Source organism: Diaporthe amygdali, assembly GCF_026229845.1.
Source record: "Diaporthe amygdali strain CAA958 chromosome Unknown NODE_1_length_4327563_cov_65_473760, whole genome shotgun sequence".
In the NCBI taxonomy this organism is placed as follows: domain Eukaryota; kingdom Fungi; phylum Ascomycota; class Sordariomycetes; order Diaporthales; family Diaporthaceae; genus Diaporthe; species Diaporthe amygdali.
In genome coordinates, this window is record NW_026517021.1 from 1,175,384 (window position 1) to 1,195,913 (window position 20,530).

At 52.7% G+C, this 20,530-nt stretch overlaps 8 protein-coding genes across 8 annotated transcripts; 4 read left to right on the forward strand and 4 right to left on the reverse strand.

Moving 5' to 3' along the window:
* Positions 1-68: 68 nt before the first annotated feature.
* On the reverse strand, positions 69-1,432 carry J7T55_005925 (lipoyltransferase; the record flags this gene model as incomplete). The annotated part of the gene is made up of 3 exons (XM_053138673.1): positions 69-266; positions 336-443; positions 518-1,432. 3 exons carry the CDS (start codon positions 1,430-1,432, stop codon positions 69-71), a joined length of 1,221 nt encoding a protein of 406 aa, XP_053000695.1.
* A 720-nt stretch (positions 1,433-2,152) lies between these two features.
* J7T55_005926 (nad dependent epimerase dehydratase family protein) lies at positions 2,153-3,312 on the reverse strand (the record flags this gene model as incomplete). Its single annotated transcript, XM_053138684.1, has 2 exons — positions 2,153-2,255; positions 2,327-3,312. 2 exons carry the CDS (start codon positions 3,310-3,312, stop codon positions 2,153-2,155), a joined length of 1,089 nt encoding a protein of 362 aa, XP_053000696.1.
* A 1,159-nt stretch (positions 3,313-4,471) lies between these two features.
* J7T55_005927 (serine/threonine protein kinase-36) lies at positions 4,472-5,989 on the forward strand (the record flags this gene model as incomplete). Its single annotated transcript, XM_053138695.1, has 1 exon — positions 4,472-5,989. One exon carries the CDS (start codon positions 4,472-4,474, stop codon positions 5,987-5,989), a length of 1,518 nt encoding a protein of 505 aa, XP_053000697.1.
* A 724-nt stretch (positions 5,990-6,713) lies between these two features.
* On the forward strand, positions 6,714-9,707 carry J7T55_005928 (polygalacturonase; the record flags this gene model as incomplete). Its single annotated transcript, XM_053138706.1, has 7 exons — positions 6,714-6,977; positions 7,028-7,293; positions 7,377-7,435; positions 7,498-7,739; positions 7,790-7,859; positions 7,914-8,241; positions 8,774-9,707. The coding sequence occupies 7 exons, from the start codon at positions 6,714-6,716 to the stop codon at positions 9,705-9,707; spliced, it is 2,163 nt and encodes a 720-aa protein (XP_053000698.1).
* A 433-nt stretch (positions 9,708-10,140) lies between these two features.
* Positions 10,141-13,138, reverse strand: J7T55_005929 (DNA mismatch repair protein MLH3; the record flags this gene model as incomplete). The annotated part of the gene is made up of 2 exons (XM_053138717.1): positions 10,141-12,833; positions 12,907-13,138. 2 exons carry the CDS (start codon positions 13,136-13,138, stop codon positions 10,141-10,143), a joined length of 2,925 nt encoding a protein of 974 aa, XP_053000699.1.
* Positions 13,139-13,954: 816 nt separating this feature from the next.
* J7T55_005930 (uncharacterized protein) lies at positions 13,955-14,938 on the forward strand (the record flags this gene model as incomplete). The annotated part of the gene is made up of 1 exon (XM_053138728.1): positions 13,955-14,938. One exon carries the CDS (start codon positions 13,955-13,957, stop codon positions 14,936-14,938), a length of 984 nt encoding a protein of 327 aa, XP_053000700.1.
* Positions 14,939-15,667: 729 nt separating this feature from the next.
* J7T55_005931 (carbon-nitrogen hydrolase) lies at positions 15,668-17,076 on the forward strand (the record flags this gene model as incomplete). Its single annotated transcript, XM_053138739.1, has 2 exons — positions 15,668-16,192; positions 16,264-17,076. The coding sequence occupies 2 exons, from the start codon at positions 15,668-15,670 to the stop codon at positions 17,074-17,076; spliced, it is 1,338 nt and encodes a 445-aa protein (XP_053000701.1).
* A 91-nt stretch (positions 17,077-17,167) lies between these two features.
* On the reverse strand, positions 17,168-18,793 carry J7T55_005932 (fad dependent oxidoreductase; the record flags this gene model as incomplete). The annotated part of the gene is made up of 1 exon (XM_053138751.1): positions 17,168-18,793. The coding sequence occupies one exon, from the start codon at positions 18,791-18,793 to the stop codon at positions 17,168-17,170; it is 1,626 nt and encodes a 541-aa protein (XP_053000702.1).
* Positions 18,794-20,530: the final 1,737 nt, after the last annotated feature.

Sequence of the window (20,530 nt, forward strand, 5' to 3'; positions counted from 1 at the left end):
GTATCATCATTTTGATCGGGTGTCTATGAAACGTGCAGATGCATTCAAGAAATGGTATCCTACGGCGTTCACCTCGTGTCGCCGATGCCAAAGAGGTGATTGAACCATTGGCCAACTCCTTGTGATGCAGCGGTACCGCCAGGTGACAGGATCTTGCGCCAGTCCGTGACAGTGTGAAGATGCTGGCCTTGTAGAGATGCGACGTCGAAACCGGATAGGTCGGCCTCCTGGATCTGACCGTGACGTGCGGTGATCATTGCGCGAAACTGTGAGCCCCTTTTAGTTATCTGATCTCGAACAAGAAGGTAGCACACGGTGCGGACAGCGCTACTCACGTCTTTCGGCACATCGGTCGGAAGAGTCGGTCTCTCCCTGGGATCGTCCTCTGACGGATGTGTCGAGAACGTGAACTGCGGCGTCTGGTTGTATATCCAGTCCCGGGACTAGCAGTGATGATTGACACCCGTCAGCAAATATATCACCGCATACAATAGCCTTGAATGGACAATCATCTCACCGTGAGTTCCCGGTAGCCTTTCTGAATCTGCTCGTGGTCGAAATCAGGGGCGTCAAGCCCCGCGCCCAGGCTCACATCCACATCGGGCGCACCATACATGGCATCAAACTCGTGCCTGACAGCCTCGATGAAGTCGCCGCTCGGCAGCCCGACGTTGCATATCCTGCTGCGTACGCTCTCGACCCCGCGGGCCTTGACGTACGGCTCGGCCGGCGACCGCAGCAGGCGCCCGATGTCCGCCAGATTGGGCGAGTTGAGCAGGCAGGTGCCGTGGTGCAGTGACCGCAGGCGCGTGAGCTTGTACGCGGACCCGGAGATCTTGAACGTTGTTGCCGGGGGACCACCTCCACCTCCACCGTGGCCGGGGCTTCGGTCGAGCACGATGTCGTGCCGCTCGTTCACGCGCGCCGTCGAGACGCCTAGGCCCCGAAGGGCCCGCACCACCATCTCGGCGTGCTTGTTCCGGTCGAACGCCGCCGGTGGGCAGATCACGCTGAAGTTGACGTTGCCGCTGTCGTGGAAGACGGCGCCACCGCCTGAGCGCCGGCGCACAAGGGAGACTCTGGCCCGGCCGGCGCCATCGTCGCCTGCCCTGGCTGTGAAGCTGTTTAAAAGGCCGAGGTTCACCTCCAGCCAAGGGTTTTGGTTGCGGCCGATGACGATGCACGGGTCATTGGTGTACAGGAAGAGGATTGTGGACTCTGGGTGTGAGTTCTGGAGCAGGAAGTGCTCTGCTGAGAGGTTGAGGTAGGGGTTGTGGCTGTGCGAGGTGTAGATCTGCACGCGGCTGGAGGATTGTGAGGTTTGGGCGTGCCAGCTCGTTGAGATGCTCCTCCTAGGGTGATACCACGGGAGAGGGGCGTTTGAACCTGCCTGCCTGTTCAGACGCCATACTGTCCGGTTCAGGGAGGCCATGTAAGCATCACTGAATGATGTGCGGGATGGGTGAAGTTTTTGAAGCACTCTTTAAGTCGACGCCCGTAGCTATTGAGGACTTTGCGAGGTCAATCCCCGACTGACGCTTATGTAAGCAAGACATGGCCCAGGTAGAATATCCCGTCTTTCCATTAAGTTGGCACATGAAAACTGCACCAACTCAATATTTCTAAATGAGCAGAATAACTGTATTCACTAATCATAGATATAGCCGTGCCACATCAGAAATCGTATCGAGCTACGCAATGGTGCATTGTAAAAATGCGAATAGATGGCTCTTCCCAGTTGAATAACGCGGCCAGCAGGCCTGTGAGGGTCTCAGTTCGGTGCCAGTATGGACATTTGGTTTGGCACGAACCTAAAGTGACTTCGGATCATTCAAGTATTGAGGTTTTCGCTTTCTAGTGCCATACTGCTAAGCCCCTCAGCGTCTGAACCTTATATGAGGTGAGCATTTCATCGTCGTCAGACCTGTGCTACCCCGGGATGTGGCAGAGCAACGTGTTTGGTCTGACTCAGGCACAACTTCTACAAGGCTGGGTAGTGAGAGATTTTCATTATTTTAGCCAATTTGAACGTCAAGGCCAATGTAGAAAACTTTGTCTGATCGCCCATTTTTGAGAATGGCCTGGTTCACTGATGCACCCAGGGCCTAGGTATTGATCGGATACGCCATCAATGCCTGAAGATGCAGCTCCCTCAGTTTTTCTGCTCCTTGATAAACTTTTCCAGCTCCTTTCCATTCAAAATGCTGTCCACGACACCCTTTGCTTTGTGCTTGAATCCGAGGCTGGTGGTAAGGCTGTGAAGGTCGTCAGTTGGTCATGCACCTCGAGAAATATTTAGCATGATCGTGCACGCGATGTCACTTACTCAGGGCTAGTATAGCTGTTCTCGGTGCCCCATACAATGTAGCCGAAGCACTCGCTGTATGGGTTGTCCTTGCCGCCAACAAACTCGATGAACTCCTCCTTGGTCTTGAGCTCCCTCGGCTTGCCGCCGTTCGACTTCGTCACCGGGTGGTCCAACCTCTTCAACTCTGCCGCGATAGCGTCAAAGTGTTCCTTCCAAAGGAACGGCTTCTTCTCGGCAGGGAAGACGTAGTGTGTCTTTTGCTGGCCCGGCTCGAGCTTCTCGAGGTGTTGCAGCAGTAGGATGTACTGGTCCACGAGGTCGTGCACCCACACGCAGTTCCATGCGCCGGTAAAGCCCTCAGGCAATGTGACGAGCCCGTTCTTGATCATGAATGACGTGAGCATCGGGGTCTGGATGGAGATCCGATGCCAAGGTGCAGAGCCAATGCCATAGATCAGAGGTGGCATCATCAGGCTGGAGACGACGTTGTGCTCCTTCTCCTTCTCAGGATTGAGGATCTCCTTCCGTAAGTGCCCGTCCACGTGGCGGTGATACGCGTCCGGCGCAATCCGTGCATCCAGGTCCTCGTCTGTCAGGTTAAGGTCAGACAAGGTCTTCTCCTCAATCGATTTTGTGCCCAGGCCCTTGGCAGAGTTGGCAAGCTCGTCATTGCCGCTGGTCTGGATGTAGATGGCTCGCTTTGAATTCTTATCCCTTGACTTCAGTCCTTCGACAATTGCAAAGGCACCCTTGTCGTCATCGGCTGAGGCCGTGTGGATGATGATATCGCTCTTTGCTGCCCACTCCTTGATGATGTCTGCGTCCTCAAGGGAGCCCCGCACAGGCTCAATCCCTTGCTCCTTCAGCTCCGCAGCCTGGTCATCCCGGCGCGTGAGGGCGTGAAGCTTCAGATCCGGCCTCACTTCCTTCAGCTTCACCAGCAATGACCCCCCAATGAGGCCGGGTCCGACAAGAAAGAGCGTCTTCTGTGCTGTGGAGGGCATCTTCAATCTATGAATTGCTGGTGCGTGTCGTTGTGCGGTGGTGATACGAGTAGAGAGTGGAGAAGGGCAGATTAGGCCACGATTGGAACCGACGAGAATGTAGCTGCACAACGGAACGCATTTATAAGCCGTCTCCATGCAGATGACATCACTCCTGCATTTCATCGTCTTTACATTCCCAGCCCTTCTGTCACTTGAAGAAAAAGTAAAAAATAGTCAGAATGCAGTTGATTTCATTCAGGCATTCTGATTTACGAGTGCACACGCACAAATGCAGGCTAACTGGCCAAATTGTTTCATGGTAGCGCACTGTCATTGTAATGCGTCTTATCTGCACAGGACTTCAGCGTCTTATGTGAATAGATTCTATACATTCGGAGCCATGAGAATCTCTTAGATGGGAAAGTCAAGGTCCAGTTGCTATCGTTGTTTCTTCTTGATTTCCGTATCCATGTTGACGGCCCTTTTTCGAGTTGCTCATCGCTTACAACGTTGAACACGCAGTCGGCAGGACACTCACCAATTATGCTGGCCAAAGACGGTAAATTTATCTATCGTTGATTGTCCAAGAGTACTGGCGCCCTGGAGTATTACAAAACTACGGAAATGATGTTTATTTGGTCGAAGCACCGAACTCGACCTGAAATAGCATAATCTCAATGGCCTGGTCGAAGCTCGTCTATGGCGACACCTGGTAGTCCTAAGTCAGCAAAAGTGGATGAGTGTACAGAGAAATTGACCATCGAGCCACTATTTCAGAATTCAAAACCCATTGAAAGTGTGCACATCGTGTGCCACGCTCGGGTGTCTATCCAGGATGGTCAATCTATAGCTACCACTCTCCCTCCAATGGGATCCGAGCAGGGTTTGCTTGCAAGGTCTAATTGAAAGCTTACCTATTTCTGGTTCATTGTATTTGATCACCTTTGGCGGAATGTTCATACTTGATGCCGTGGTGTGAGACACTTGTGTCTCATTCAAAACGAATAATGAAGAACAAACGTGTCTTTGTCCTAGAACACCACTTACCTGATTTTGATAATACAAAACTTGACTGCTTTAAAGCTAATATTCGCTTCAACTGAAGCCTTCTGTTCATCTAGAAATCAGACCATAACAGAATGTTCCATTGCACGAAAATCTCATCACAGATTACACCATGAAAACATCAAGAGATTCAGTTCGACCAGTCTATGTGCCATACGACTACGATGAGAGAGCAGAGAACATTGAGGATTATAAGCCCGGTGGCTTGCATCCCACCCATCTAGGCGACTTGTTGGGCCGAGATGGGCGGTATAGAGTGGTGCATAAACTCGGTCATGGAGGTTTTGGAACAGTGTGGCTATGCCGAGATCTTGAACAGAATGGATGGAGAGCTGTGAAGATCCTCGCTGCCACTCATTCGATCGGGCACTGCGCAGATCTGAGGATCTGTGAGATGCTGTCGAGCTTGAGCCCTCAAGAAAAGGACGTTCATACCAGCCATGTGGTCGTTCCTATCAAACACTTCTGGCACAAGGGACCAAATGGCAACCATCTTTGTGTTGTCATGCCGATTCTCGGGCCGAACTTGGAGGATGCTGCTCGAAGATACCAACACCAAGAGGAACCATTGAAAAAGATCTGTTACCAGCTCGTACTTGCCATGAAGTTCCTACATGACAAGGGGATCTGCCACGGGGATTTCCGTCCTACTAATATCTGCTTCATCTTGGACGGCCTGGACAACCTCGAAGAAGGCGACCTGTTGCACGTATTCGGCAGACCCAAGCTTCTTTGTCTTGTTGATGATGGAGAGTTTGATTGGCACAGCGACTTTAGAGGGGACAATGTGGAAGATAGCTCCCGTGAAAACCCAGAAGGTGTCGATGAAGAAACAGACGAAGTCAACTCCAGCACGAGAATTATGGACGAAAATGACCAAGACGGCGACGACGATCATCAACCAAGATATATCGTTGTCGCCTCATGCCTCGGAGAGGCTTCGGAGTACGTGTCGGATGACATTGCAGTGATAGACTTCGGGGAGTCTTTTCTCGCCTCTGATGCACCAGAAGCCACCGGGATTCCTCTGGCATACCGCGCCCCGGAGGGTTTCTTTCAAGACTGTGGAAACTTCGGAGTCGGTAGCGATATCTGGGCGCTCGGCTGCTCCATATTTGAAGTCAGAAACAGAGGTCAACCATTTTTGGATGGTACTCTCTGGTCTTTTCTGAGCAATTGGGAAGATCTGAGCGGTCCCCTGCCCGAGCCTTACCGGTCATCTCTTGCCAAACAATCCGATGTGCCCAAGGACCCGTCCCAGTGGGTATCGCTCAGCGAGGAAGAGAGGGAAGAGCGAATATCGGAGCACATGGCGAGGACGGGTGTGCCGGGCTCGCTCCACAACCTGCTTCTCCTGGAGCATCGTTTCACAGTCCCTTTGGCTAAGAGTGAAGCACAACCACCCGCTCCACCTCCTACTCAGAGCACGAGGGGCTTGATTCGCGCTCGGGCGGGACGCAAAGTCGTCGCCTTCGAGATGTCAAAGGACGAGGCGTTGCAGCTCATGGACCTCTTCAAGAAGATGTTTGCATGGAAGCCCGAGGACAGAAGCACCACTGCCGAGATACTGAACCATCCATGGTTTACCATTTGCCACCAAGAAAAGGGTCCTCGGGGATGGAAAACGTAATCCCTAGATGAAGATGAGATAGACCGGGCTTTGGTGCCTTTTTCTGGAGTTCTGTGGTTTCTGCCAGTCTTGTTACGTTGGTTGCGCCGGCTGTATACATCTTAGCAAAGGGAGTATCCGGGAAAATCTGGGGTAGGCACATACACTAATGCTAATACAACATAGAAGAGTCCATCTTGGATTGAAGTCAATAAATCGCTTGTGATGCATATTTTGACTTTTCTGATGAAGCTCGTTCCACTGTAAATCTTGACTACAAGACCAAGAATGTGTAAAATTGAAGACCAAATTTTGATTGATGTTCGGCCATCCCGAAGCATGGGGATGACTGGTCTCGGAGGGCAATAGCACAAGTCGTAGGCTCTTTCGGCGCGAACTAGCCCGCGTTTACGCGCTTGAATGCTACCTAACACGAAGCTCCGAGCTCAACAGCAACGCACCTTTGCTTTCGTCCCCGCGTCGATCAACAATGTCCCACCGGCTATTTTTGAATCCCAAATGAACACAGATCATGTCTGATTCGCGCAAAATTCCCCTCGCGATACGAATCTGGAAACATTTTCTATACACAAAGGACGAACGGATACGTGATGTCAGAGAATTCGGCTCCTCATGTGCCGAATTATCATCAGCAGTAAACACATTTAAATGTTGCACTTTTCGCTAGTTGGCTAGCAACAGAGTTGGTCACGCTGTCCACAAGGCAGACACATCACTATTCAAGATGCTCAGCCCTTCTGTCACCACTGTCCTTGCACTGTTGTCAGGCTTTACTGCCGCGGCCTCTCAACCCAGACAGGCAAAAACTTGTACTGTGAAGTCTGGCGGGAGCAACGGGACTGATGATGCTCCTGCAATCATACAAGCATTTCGGGAGTGTGGACAAGATGCCACGGTTATTTTTGAGCCTACGACTTACCATGTCAATTCCGTGATGAATATCACTTGGCTGAACAACGTCAAAGTAGACCTTCAAGGCACCCTCTCTGTAAGTTCTTCAACAAGTCAATCTTGACAGGAAGTAATTTTCGTGGACAGTGGGGAACCAATATCTCGTATTGGCTCAACCATTCTATGCCAGTTGGATATCAGAACCAGTCTACAGCCTTCATCTTAGGTGGGGACAAGGTCACTGTTGAAGGGCATGGCCACGGGACTTTTGATGGCAATGGTGATGACTGGTACCGCTTCATTCGGCAGCAGCCGAACACATCGAACTATCCAGGAAGGCCGCATGCTATCACGTTCAATGGCTTAACAAATTCTGTGGTCCGAGGCGTGAGGTTTTTAAGGAGTCAGATGTGGTACGTATCGAGCCTCGCTGATGAGTACATACGCCGGATCTTTAAGCTGACACCATTTCAAGGACAATGTCAATCATTCACAGCCATAACAATACGTTTGACAGCATCTTCATCAACAATACCGGTAACAGTGTACAAAGCTGTATGACTGCCTAATCAGCCTCTCGTAAAATAGGAGACAGAATATTATGCTAACACGCACAGCTAATACCGATGGTGCCGATACCTTCTTCTCCTCCTCTATCAAATTCAACAATTGGACGGTTTACAACGGCGATGACAGTATCTCCATGAAGGCGAACAGCACTGACATCAGTGTCACAAATTCTAAGTTCTACAATGGTTTGGGCATCGCTTTGGGCAGCATTGGACAGTACAAAGGCGCATTTGAAACAATTGAAAGACTGCACTTCGAAAACATATCGTACTTCAATACATTACACGCGGTAAGCTCGGACTACGCTACGGTATACCACAAAGCTAATGCTGGTGGCAGGTCTACGTAAAGACTTGGACAAACGACCAGAATGGTTACCCGCCAAATGGAGGAGGCGGTGGCCTTGGCTGTGAGTGCCTCTTATTTGGTCAGCCATGACAAATTACTCACAAATCAATCCCAGTTGCTTCAAATATATCTGCCAGTAACCTCGAGATGGAAGGAATGCGCGGTGGCGCCTTCACCATCTCCCAATGCACCCGTTTCTCAGGCGCACCCGGGACTGGTAACTGCACAAATTCACAGTTCCAAATACGAAATCTCGAGATCCGAAATGCGCGCGGTACCACGAAGAACAAGAATGTCGCGAGCTTTCAGTGCAGCGCCGTGGCACCATGTACCGACATTGGTATTTTCGACATCAACGTGACTTTCACCAATGGGACCGCTGCAAAGGACTATCTCTGTGGTAATGTTGTGAACCCGCAAGGCTTTGAGTGCACTGGGCCGCCGTGCGTTGGAGGTAGTGCAACTGGAGGATGCTGAAACCTCCATTGAGAAAGGAAAGGCGGAAATTAGTTGATGTGTTCGATACTATCTAGGTATCTATATACGAGTTTGAGTATTATCACACTGTATGAACTACGAGACGCAGATGAGGAGCGAGAGCAAATTGGAAAGAGCTGTTGGGAAAGACAATAGCAGGCAATGAGGCAGCCACTACTCCGGCCCTTGCTAACAGTCAGTCCGCCAGATCTCGACTGGAAAGGTAGATATGCAGAGAAAACGGCGGGCCCACAGTCCGCCGTCTTTGGAAGAACTGGCATTCCTTACCCTGTCACAGAAAAGGCATGTCTGACTGAGATAAATACCCCCATCAAAATCATTCAATAAGCTCAACTCTGGCCTTTAAATCCAGAGCCCTTCATGCTACATCGGAATCATTACTTGGTTTCTTGAATCTCGAACCCAAACGACAGTTTCAAAATATCCATCATCACCAAAGCTTGTCAATTCTCTGTTTGTGATACCAATTCTCTCCAGCCCAAGGGCCCAAGACGAAGCCATGCCACGTAAAGAGGCCCCTGGCGTTGAATGCACCGGCGGCTATAAGAACAAAGTCGTCCTGGGGGAAGAGAACAAACCAAGGCTGGTTAGAATTTGGGATGACAAGAAAGAAAAGGTCTTGCACGTCATCGAGGTGAAGGCAGGAGAAACCATCCGGCGCTACGTCCTGGGATCTCCAAGAAAGGCTTTATTTGTCACCGTTGATGACATGAAGCAGACAATTGTAAAAAAGACGTGGCTCAGCCACCAAGACAGGGAACTGGCTGAGTCGCTCGTCCAGGAGATCCGCAAACAGTTCCTGAGGCCAGAGAAGCCCATCAGGATCAGTGCGGATGCCGACCAGCCCGCATTGGTCGAGGCGCTTGATGGACTGCAAGTCCTGTCACACCTCATGAAAAAGAGAATCAACAGGGAGGTTAAGCCGGCTGTACCGCCTAAAATTTACTGCGTGCTGATGAAAGAAGAAGAAAGAGCAAGTTTCCTGGCCGCAGCTGAAAAATCATTCGCTAAGAAGCGCGTGGAGACCGCCGCAGGTCAGGAACCGGCGGGTGAAGAAGAGGCAAAGGCAGATACGAAGAACTACTTCAATCAGATCCTCCCCGACGGCATCGGGTCTCAAGGTCACCATTACATCAGAATCGAAAACGAAAAGAAGGAGAAGGTGGCCTCCTTGTGGACGACATATGACAAGAAAACCAAGGTGTCATTCTGTCACCACATCGAGGTTGAGCCTGAGAAGCGGGGGATGGGTTTCGGCACCAAGGCGGTGGCAGTCTGGGAGCGTGTGGCCTTCAATCAGGGGGCCAAGGAGATCTGGGTGGTCCTTTTCGGCAAGAATAAGCGAGCGGACAAGATGTTCTTGCGCGCAGGGCTCACCAACGTATCGACCGCCTATCGCATCAGGGACTAAGATTAGGACAAGAATCTCCCGTACAGGATGCTTTAGAGACGACAATAGTCTTTCTGTACAAGCTCAACAATATCCACTCAAGAGAGCGGCGCCGGCGCCGATTGTTGTGTTGGATTCAGTACTTGGACTCACTCTGCACGAAAGTAAATAAGGGTAGTGTAGAAGGTTACCAGCGTTTGACGAAATTATAAATGTCATGATCCTTATCAAGAGCCGAGCTGTCGCATTTTCCTGCACTTCACACTCTCCCAGGCCAAGTCTTCGAGTTCGAGGAGGCGGAAGGCTTGGTGCAGGGCGGGATTTGGCAACAAGGTCGTGTCAGACGGGACACGCTGTGGTGATACTGCAAGATTGAGTCTCGAATAGTAGTGAGTTGTTAGATATAATGGGGTATCTATCGAATGTCGACGCTTCATGTCCATCCAATCAATCATCAGCTCTGCTGCTTCCACTGCTTGAACTTCCGTCCGAAACAAGTCTCCTTCTGAGCACTTTCCATCGGACCAATGTCCCTACCCAGATCCACCAGCGGAACCATCGATGGCCGTCCGTGGGCACACTGGAAGGGAAATGCACACTGAATCAGCCTCCCGAGAAGATCGGCGCACTGGTCAAGTGCTAAAGGGTCGTTGAACATGATCGCACTCCTGCAGGACCTCGAGTGGATCAGCTCGATGATTCCCTGTGGGCATCCATGGAACAGCGACACCCAAGCCGGGCTGCCATCTTCAGCCTGTCCAGGTAGAATGGGCCCTGTCCTTGGCTTTTGGGTCAACCCAACTTCATCGTTCAGCTTCCAGGCCTCCGTCCTGATGAGGTCGGAAAGAAGCCGAGGCTCTGTTCTGCATCTCTCTAAGATAGCGGGTGGGAGGCTTCGCACAACAACTCTGGCTTTTGCATCAATGGCTTGGTCCTTGGACTTCTTGCTTCCGAAGGTTTGACCGGAACCGGGAATTTCTACATCATAGCAAATCCCCCAGTGCGCGAAATATTCCTGTGCTCGGCATAGAGCGTTTCTGTCCCGCTTGGAGAGCTCGAAGAACAACGGCTTCGTCAGAACTTCGGTGACTGCCTCCCATTTGTGCTTATTCAAACTTGTCGTATCATGGACAAAATAATCCCTCATCAGACCTTCCACGCGACATCGCTCATCTGCAGCGTGCTGGTCGATCAACACGAGGGATGATGAGGCTGAGAATGTCTGGGTCTCCGTCCGGCCATCCTGGACGATATTTAGTGGCACCTTGATGAGTATGAACTTGCTGTCGACTTGGGCTATTAAATCAGCCCCGCGAAGGGCATCTTTTGATACCCGTGCTTGGAGTCCCATGGCGGACGTTTCGTGATATGACGCCATGCTTACAGCTGGCGGCCCATGATTACAGTTGTGGCTGCCAGGCTTGGCGTCGATGACCAGCATTTCCGATACGTCAGGCAATTTGGGTATCGGCCGCTCAGTCAGCTCAAAAACGGGATTCTTCCACGTTTTCAGCAGTTCTGTAACCCAAGGATTGCAGTTACTCGTTCCCAAAGGGCTGTTCTGCTCCGCCATTTCCGGCTTGGATAGCTTTTCCGAAGTCCTCCTGCTCAGCGTCAAAGGCTTGGAAGGCAACCCGAAGCCAGTCCGGGGATCTATGAGGGTAGCCAAATTGGTAGCAGGGTTGATCCATTCGAGGGCTTCATCTTGAGGTAACTGTTGCGGTGGCATTGTCGAACTTTCCGTGGCTTCCTGCTGCGAGGCTGATCCTAGATGCAAAGCTTGGCTGCGCAGTTGCTTGGGGTCGATGTCATCAAAAGGCTTTCGTGTGAGCTTGCCATTGGTGTCGTATAGCGGAGGACGAGAAAGCCCCGCTGTAACAGCTCTTGAGCGCCCAAGTTCGGACACGCGGCGTGAATTGTGACCGCCTATTGTGGAACTCGAAGAAGGCGACTGAGAACGTGAGGGCTGCATAGAGCCTTTGAATTGAGGCAGTATTTGGCCAGACTTGATTCTCGACCACCCGTCAAATGGGGACTCCGACCTGCTGTCAGAGATCTCGAGTTTCGATGTCTTGCGGGTAGGCCTTTCCATCCGACATGATACAAGGCTTGATTCAGCCCCCAGTGTCTTCTTTTGTTCCTCGTTCATCTCGAATGACTTCTCATTCGACCCACTGCGTCCGTCTCTACTCTTTGCAGATAGAGTGACCTTTTTCGGTCGGCAGTGGTTCTTATTTAAGAACTCGTAGAAAGTGGCCTTCAAAAGGTCCGTGATTAATGCAAGGTTTGGCTGTCGGTCATCGAGAATGTCATCCACATCCACAGACCTATTGATCGCTGAAGGTATGTACGTGATCTTCAGAAAGAACATTGGCCACCGGTCCACACCTTTTCTTAGTTTCAGCTCTTTGCTGGTGAAGCCATCCATCTTGCGTTTCTTACGGCCACCCTCTGAATCACTTTCGGAATCAACAGCACCGAAAGCAGAGTCGACAAACACTTTGTTCACCTCCTCAAATAGAACGTTGTATTGAGACTCGTTTGATAGCGGCTCGATGCCAAGGCTGATGAACTGAACACGCTTCGTCGCAACTGGCTCACGGCAGACATATCCATCTATGGATAATCTTGGTGAAGAAGCTCCAATGGAGACCCAATCACTTGTATTGGGGCTGTCACAAAGTGATGCCTGGTGAAGGAGTCGGCAACCGGCGTTGAGCCATGCTCTAGGTCGAAAGCCGGTCCTCAGACTTAGGTTCTGCCGACTATGAACTTCGCGAATCGACACAGAGACTTCTCCGGGCCAAGCAATCATTGAAGCGACGAGGTCGGAGAGAAGTCGGTCCCAATCCCGAGCGGACGAAGACTTGTCGCCTTGGAGAGCGCGGTGTTTGACCCGAACTGGCATTGAGCCGAACAAATCTCTCACAGTAACACGTGTACCATGGTTGAACGTGAGCATCCTTTGCTCGGGAGGGCAAGGAACATGGCGGGCCAGGACCTTAGAGTTGTGAATGCTCATCGAGTTGTGCGAGTGGTATTCTCGGTGATGGGAAGTCACCGAGAGCAGTGACAACGATGCGACCGACGCCAAGAAAACGCCGTGTCTGCCATGAGTATCTGGACGTGGCGGGTATTTCGACGTGTCTTGATCATTTTGTTAGAAGGGGTGCATTCTGCGCGTGTGTATATCAATGCGCGTGTGTCGAAGCCTACTTACAGTGCAGTTGACCCAGTCCCCCGTCGTTTCTAAATTCAGACGGTGGAATACCAGCGCCGTTGTCTTCTACGGAACAGTTTCCACGGGAGTAGTCGACACTCAGGTTGATCTTGGTGGCCTCAGCGTCAAGCGAGTTCTTTATGAGCCCACAGATCACGTTGTTCAGGGAGGTGATGACGACGGACGACTTGATCTGGGCCACGACATCCGCCGGGAGTGGCTTGATGGACATGACCGGCTGCACATCTCGGAGGTGCTGGTGCAGTCTGAGGTGGTTGGGAATGCTGACGACAGGTAAAGAAGACGGTGATGAGCAACCGCTCCGATAGACCTGCTCTTTGCTCTGACCTGACTGAGCAGGCCAAGACCACAGACGTCGTTTCTCAGGGACAGGGTGATGTAAGCAAAGCAGCCGGCGGTACCCACCGTATCTTTTGTCTCCTCAGGCAGGTACCGTATCAGCGTATCAGCGTATCTACAATACCATATCTGCCATGGGACAGGGGGGGTACGTCACAGGGCTGGCTTCAGTGGGCCCCCCTTGGTCCCGTCCTTTCAGCTCGGTCGCAAAGCTCGCCTGGCTGCTGGGCTGGCTGCTGGCTGCTGGCTGGGCTGGGCTGGGCTGACGCCTGAACGCCTGAACGCCTGACGCCCTTTGAAGGCTCCTGAATTAACCTTTCCCAGTCGGGATGATGGCGCTTTAGGCTGCTTCCCCGGGAATTCCAGTCTATGAACCCCGTTTCTGCCATTCCGCTCCCAATTGCCAATTCTCAATCCCCTGTGACCCCAATGCCACCACTCCAAGGTCAATCCCCATTCCACACTGCCGCCCACGCCCAGCCATTTGTCGTCTCGTCTTCTGCCACCAACAGCTTGACGATCCGTCTGTCTCCTTTCCTTTTCGATCACTCTACTCTTCTTTCTCACCAGCCAACTCCAATCGCTCGCTCGCTTGCTCGCTCACTCCCATTCCTTTCTTTTCCCTTCTTCTTCTCTTCCTTCGTTTACTCCACCCCTGTTCTTCTCGTCTTGTCGCCCCGCCTACACAATGGCCATGGCGCCCACAGATCGTCGGAAACCCTTTACCAGCTGGGTCAAGAAGCTGAATCAGAAGATGAAGCGCACCAAGGGCCCGAACAATCCCTACCCCCAGTCAGGCCATGTCAGTTCCCGACATGGGCTCCCACCGTCATCGACTCATCAACGAGAATCGCATTCCATCGATTATCCCCAGTCGACCGTCGAGAGCACGCCCGATCCCGCGCTGGTCATACATTCTGCCGAGGAGCTGAGCAGGCAGTCCATGCAGTCCACGAGCGAGGGCAGGCAATCATCGGCTGAAATTGAGGGCGACGCCGATGGTGACGCCGAAGGCCGACCCCCGACAACCGCACCATCCTACGGTGGTACCTCTTTCGCCGGCACAAACATCACCGCGACCGACCCACGCAGGCCCGACAGCACCTTCTCCTCGCCCGCGCCCTCCGCCCGGTCTGTTGCGACGACCCTGTCGACCGTCCAAACCCATATGGCCAACGGCCTGCTAAACGGTCAGCCCACCAACACTGCTGCCCAACCCACCTCACGGCCTCAACAGGCCGTCCAGTACACCCAGCCCGAGGCCCTGGTCACAGCCATGCCCGCCGGCGACGGCGACCGAAACAGGCGGAGTGCCTACCGCCCTGCTACATACAGCGCAATTATCGCGAATAATCTACTGAGCGACAACATCTCGATCCTGACACTTGCGTCGTCCACCCAACGCCGTAGGCGGCGCTCCTGGGACACGGACTATGATCACGCGTCGGTACGTGCGTTGCCACCAGCATCACAATTTGGCGGCAGCCGAGAGTCGCTACCCCTATCGGTGCTGAGCGCCAACCTCGACGGGCAGCCGACAAGCCCAGGTTTGACCACGGCAAGGTCCATCGCAGAACGATCGGTTAGCGGCCTGGCTCTGGGTCATGGACGGGCCGACAGTCTGAGCGGCAGTGTTGGAGCCGGAGCAATTCCCGTCGCCAGTGAATCTTGAAAAGAGATGACTTTACGTTGTTCACAGTATGGCTGCCTTTTTTTTTTGTGGGCGCAAGCTGTGATGGGCTGGCAACATTGCTTCAGGGCGCATCAAAGGGACATAGAGGACTCACTCTGGCCCATGCAAAGAATTAGGTGCACACGTCATGGTTTGGACGGACACATTCAGGAGTTTTATGGTTTGTATTGGAGGGCTTTTTTTTTTACTTGATGACTTACGGATTGGACGGAATCGATACCCAGTACTCATAGGAAGAAATTGATTTTCTAGGCTTGATGCGCGCATCTTATTCTCAATACAATTTTTTTTTCTTCTCAAGCTTGGTCTAATTCTGAATGTCGCGGTACCTGAGTGTGCAACCATGTGAGGTAGGACCCCAAATCCGGCGAATATCAGATCTTCGTTGATATGCGGGGTAGTAGCGAGCAACACCATCGTCAGCTCACTCGACGACAGCCCAAAACTTTATATGATTGCCATTTTATTTTTGTCCTTGGACAGTTTTTGGTTGAGAACTCATTCGCTGCATCACGGTTTGGAATATCCGTAGTAGTCAGCAACAGCACCTGCCACCGGTATCGGCATCACACCATCTATCTCACTACGCCTTTTTTGTCGACGTCCAGCATTGACTTAAACCTCTTCCTCCACCGGGCAACGACTGTTATCAACCTCTGCACCGCGAAATCTCCCACTCCCCATTCCTTCCTCCACAGACAGCCCAGGATGTCTTCCCACCCAGCCCCGGGCAAGGTCCGTCTGGCCACGAGCTCTCCCTCCACCCAGGCCACCACGGCAGCGACGCTGTCGCAGCTGCGCCAGATCGCCCAGCGCGCCTCGCGCGAACGCAACGCAGACATCCTCCTGCTCCCCGAGGCCTATCTCGGCGGGTACCCGCGGGGCTCGGCTTTCGGCTGCGTAGTAGGCGGTCGGAGCGCTGAAGGGAGGGACGAATTCGTGCGGTACTTCGAGCAGGCCGTGGACCTCGGCGACGTGGTGGGCGAGGGCGCGGGGGCCGGGGATGACTGGGTGAACAGACGGCTTGACGCAGTGAATGTCGGCGGCGGTGGTGAGGGTGGGCAGCCCCTGCGCGGCGACGGCACGAGGGAGGAGCTGGAGAGGATCGCTGCTGAGACGGGCGTGTTCTTGGTTGTTGGGTGCATTGAGAAGGCTGGTGGTTCACTCTACTGTGCTGCTGTCTATGTCTGTCCTAAGAAGGGCGTCATTGGCAAGAGGAGAAAGGTTATGCCTGTATGCTACCCTCATCTTGTGCCCAGAAAATCACACTCACGCAACGGTCATGGCTGCTGACACTTGTACAGACCGGTACCGAGCGCCTAATATGGGCTCAGGGCTCTCCCAAGACCCTCCAGGCGGTGAGTACTGTGATCCGCGGCGTGCGGGTCAACATGGCAGCCGCGATCTGTTGGGAGAGCTACATGCCCCTCCTAAGGCAGGCCTTGTACGCCCAGAACATCAACCTGTACCTGGCACCGACGGCGGACGGGCGGGACGCCTGGGCGTCGCTGATGCGCACCATCGGCATCGAGGGCAGGTGCTTCGTGCTAAGCTCAAATATGTGTGTCCCCGACGGCAGTGCCACAGATGACCCGGCCAACGACTCGTCTGCTATCGCGGACGATGAGATCCGGGCCGACGCCGTGCCTTACGGGCGCGAGCGCCGCAGCTCGTGCGTCACGGAGGAGGGCTTCGAGATCGCCCTCCCGACGCACAGCGCTAATGGCGCCAGGCAACACACCCAGCGCAGACGATCGAGCGTGTTTGATGAGGATGGCAATGAGATTGTGCTGTGCGGTGCCAAGGACGGCAACTCGGCCACCACTGCGGCCAATGGAACCCAAAGTCCTAAGACTGTTGGAAAGGAGCAGGCTGTCAAGAAGAGCAGTGCGGGGACAAAGTTCATTTCCCGTGGAGGATCCTGCATCACCGATCCCTTCGGAGAAGTGCTCGCGGGCCCGCAGTGGGAAGACGACACTGGGATCGTATACGCGGATGTTGATTTTAAGGATTGCATCAGGGGTAGGCTGGACTTGGATGCAGGTGGGAGCTACTCGAGGAATGACTCCTTTAAGTTCTCTGTTGAAGGATTGAATCTCGCACCACTGCCCTATTGAGGATCTACGCTCTGGGTGGTCATCTGTCTAGATTGTCTCAAAGCGATTTTACTAGCATCAATCTGGTCAATATCAAAACTGAATCTCAACTTCACAGCGCATCAGCCAGATCGACGATATCCATGCCTTTCACTCTTTCCCAACCAGCATTTAGCTCCTGGGGAAACCATTTCGCCAACTTGCACTTGCCAGCAGGTCGACCGGGCTCTGCAGGCAAGTCTTCGTCCTCACTTCCCGCCAGCATAATGCCTAACGCCGCCCCACAGAGCCAGGCCCAAACCATGCCATCACCACAGAAGTAGGCTGAGATCCACTCTCCCGACGGCACTTTATCAGTATCCTTCGCGTCCTGCTTGATCTTCCTAGACGTAATCCTCGGGTCGAGCCTCCCGACAAGCGGCATCAAATCAGGCGTTACGCCAATCGCCCCAGACCAAGCCCTGATCACTCTTGCGCCTTCGCCTTCCACCTTGTAGCCCGGGTCAAAGACGGTAGGTATCACGCCCTCCAAGTGCATGAGCGTGAGGCCATCAATCTTGCTGTCGTCGTAGACACCCATCATGTCCATGCCTTGCTTCGGGCCTTGGAAGAAGCCACCTCCGATCATCAGCTCCCCCGTCGGCCTCTGTGTCACGTAGTCGAACCCCTGACCGAAAATCACAGACCATGAACGGCTGCCATCTCTCTCGGGAAAGTACCCAGGCGTCCGCTGGGCTGTCATATGACACAGCGCCGACGTCCCCTTGCCCCGGAGCCCTGGAACCAGCTGTGACGTGAACGCGTTCGTGGCATGGACGACGTTACGGGCGAAGATTTGCCCCCGACTAGTGACGACGACGTAAGGGAACGAACTATTGTCTTCCAGCTTTGAGGAGCGAGCACTCTGGTCGTTGACCTGAACCTCTTCCACCCTGGTCCCAGTCTCAATGGCCAGCACCTCGGGGAACTCATCCAGCAGCTTCTTCCACAACACCGTGACAAGCCGGTAAGGGCTCAGCGCACCAGCCGTGTATGACACAGCACCCACGACGCGCCCGTTCACCCCGAACCTCTCCCGCGCCTGCTCGCCCGTGTGGCCAACCATCTCGTATCCCGCGGGCGCATACGGCAAGAAGTCCTCCATCATGCCCTTCATTCTCTCATCGGTAGCCTCATCCACCGCAAAGTCCACCGTCTCCACCTCCCTGCACTCCGAGACGTCCTCAATCCCCTCTGCCCGGGCCAGCTCGGTCAGCACGTCGAGGTGGCTGAGCTGGAACGCGCAGATGCGCGCCGCGCGCCCACGGTCCCAGCCCTGCTTGTGCACGAGGGTGTGGAAGACCTCGTGCGGGCTGGCCTTGATGTGGCCGCCGTTGCGTCCCGTGGCGCCCGAGCACAGCTGGCGCGCCTCGAGGACGATGACGCGCCGACCTGCGAGCGTGCCCTTGCGCCGCAGCTCGCGCAGGGCAGACCGCGCGATGGACACGCCGCTGATGCCTGAGCCGATGATCACGATGTCGGCATTGGGCGGCAGGCCGCCCGGCGACTGTATGTCGACCAGCTCCGGGTATGGCGGGTCATCCTGCCATTGGGAGAGGGTCGGCTTGGTGGGCGGGAAGCCCGGGGCCGCTTTGGCGCGCGCGACGACCTTGGACCAGTCGTTGGAGAGCTCGCGGAGGATGGAGACGATGGTCTTGATGGACTTGAATAGGGAGAGAAGTGGCTTGAAGATATCCATTCTTGGCGGTTGAATTTCAAATTGGTGCAAGCCTTGTTGGAAGAGGGTGGCTGCATTCTAGGGCGTGAGGGGCACAGAGCTTCCGTGCATCTCCGCGCATCTCCACGAATGTGAGCATACTTCTGCTAGCTCGCAATTGTGGCTCTTGCGACTTGCCTCAACTTTTTTAGTTCCACCATTTTCGCGTAAAAGAATATCACTAATTCCAAGTATTTTCTACGCCCCTTTCCACAGTACCTCTGGAGTCTGTAGACACTGTATCTTGCAAGATCTTCTTACCCTTTCCACCCTCCCCCCCGGGCTGGAGCGGATCCTTTTTCTATCCTCCCTTCCGAGTCGCATCGATCCGCCGATCCAATCTGGCTCATCTGAATCCTTGTAATTATACAACGAGATTCAAGCCAAATAAGCTCAGCAGATATTCTATAATTTCTCTAGCGCCTCATCGTGCGTTATAAGTTTGTCCTTGTTCAAGTATTGAGTCCTGATCAAATTATCGGAAAATTTGTCACCAAGAAGGAGCTATTGTCATTAAATATGATTCATTTGGGTTTGATTGACGTGTTCAACAGCAGAAAGTCACCTGGACCGTCTGTGGCACCCCTCGGTGAAAGTACCAACCTAATCATTTCCCTTCAAGTACTTAAGTAGCTGGATTTCAGCTTGATATCTATCCAAGAGCAACGAGTTGAGGAACAAGTTCACAGATAATAATTCCATTCGTGCTTGGGTTGGAGTGATAGTAGGCAGTCGCGAAAAGTTCCCAAGATGACACCCTCCTCCTCGGCCAATGTCCTGAACCACCAGGAATAAAAATTTCAGGTAGGTGCATACCCAGGCAATTTTTACCCTTAGAATGAAGTAGGATCAGGGCACCAGCGTTTTGAGGGAATTGTTGGATATATGATAAACTCGAGGATAAGAATAGATGAACAATAGAAGCAAAGGCACATAAGATGTCTGTGATCGTGTGCGACCCCATTCTCATATCTACGATATGCCACGTTTTGGCTTTAGGACAAAACTTTGTACACCACATAGTGGTGCATTCTTGGGATCAAGGTGATCAATTCCCGGAGCAACATAGCACCAAGTTTTATTTCATTGCATTGCAGGGCATGGACTCAAAGATCATCCTGCGAGTTTAGGAATTCATTAACGCGAAGAGGTTTCAAAATGTACTTGTTGAAAGGTCTGCTATTACCGAGTGGCAGGCTTCAACTTCATGGGATCAGAACGGATTGATGGGCTGAGGGGCAGCAAAGTATAGGAAACAGATTGGAACCTCGAATATATTCCAATATGGTTCACTCGCCATCACAGACTTGACCCTCCAATGTGAGTACCTGCACGATGACACGCGTCTTTCAGTCTATATTGTCCATACACATATAACACCGTGATCTTGCCAACAAATAGCGGAACAAATGAATAGGCTTTCAATAGTTGGCTTCTTGTACTTTCCAGTCTGTACTGTCGATAAACAACATCGATACAAAACCAGGCGCTTGAATGGTCCCAATCAATCATTTTCCAACCAAGGAAGTGCGACTTTGAATACTAGTGCAATTCATGGTGTGGAAGAATACACCACGCTCCAAAGATACTTGCATTAGCTGGCCGAATTTGTGCCAGCAAAAAAGTCAGCGGCCGGAAGGTGTGCCACAGACCATGGCGATGCATTCATTCAGAAATTATGATTCAAGAAAAGAAGTCTGAAACTCTATCTGACCTCTG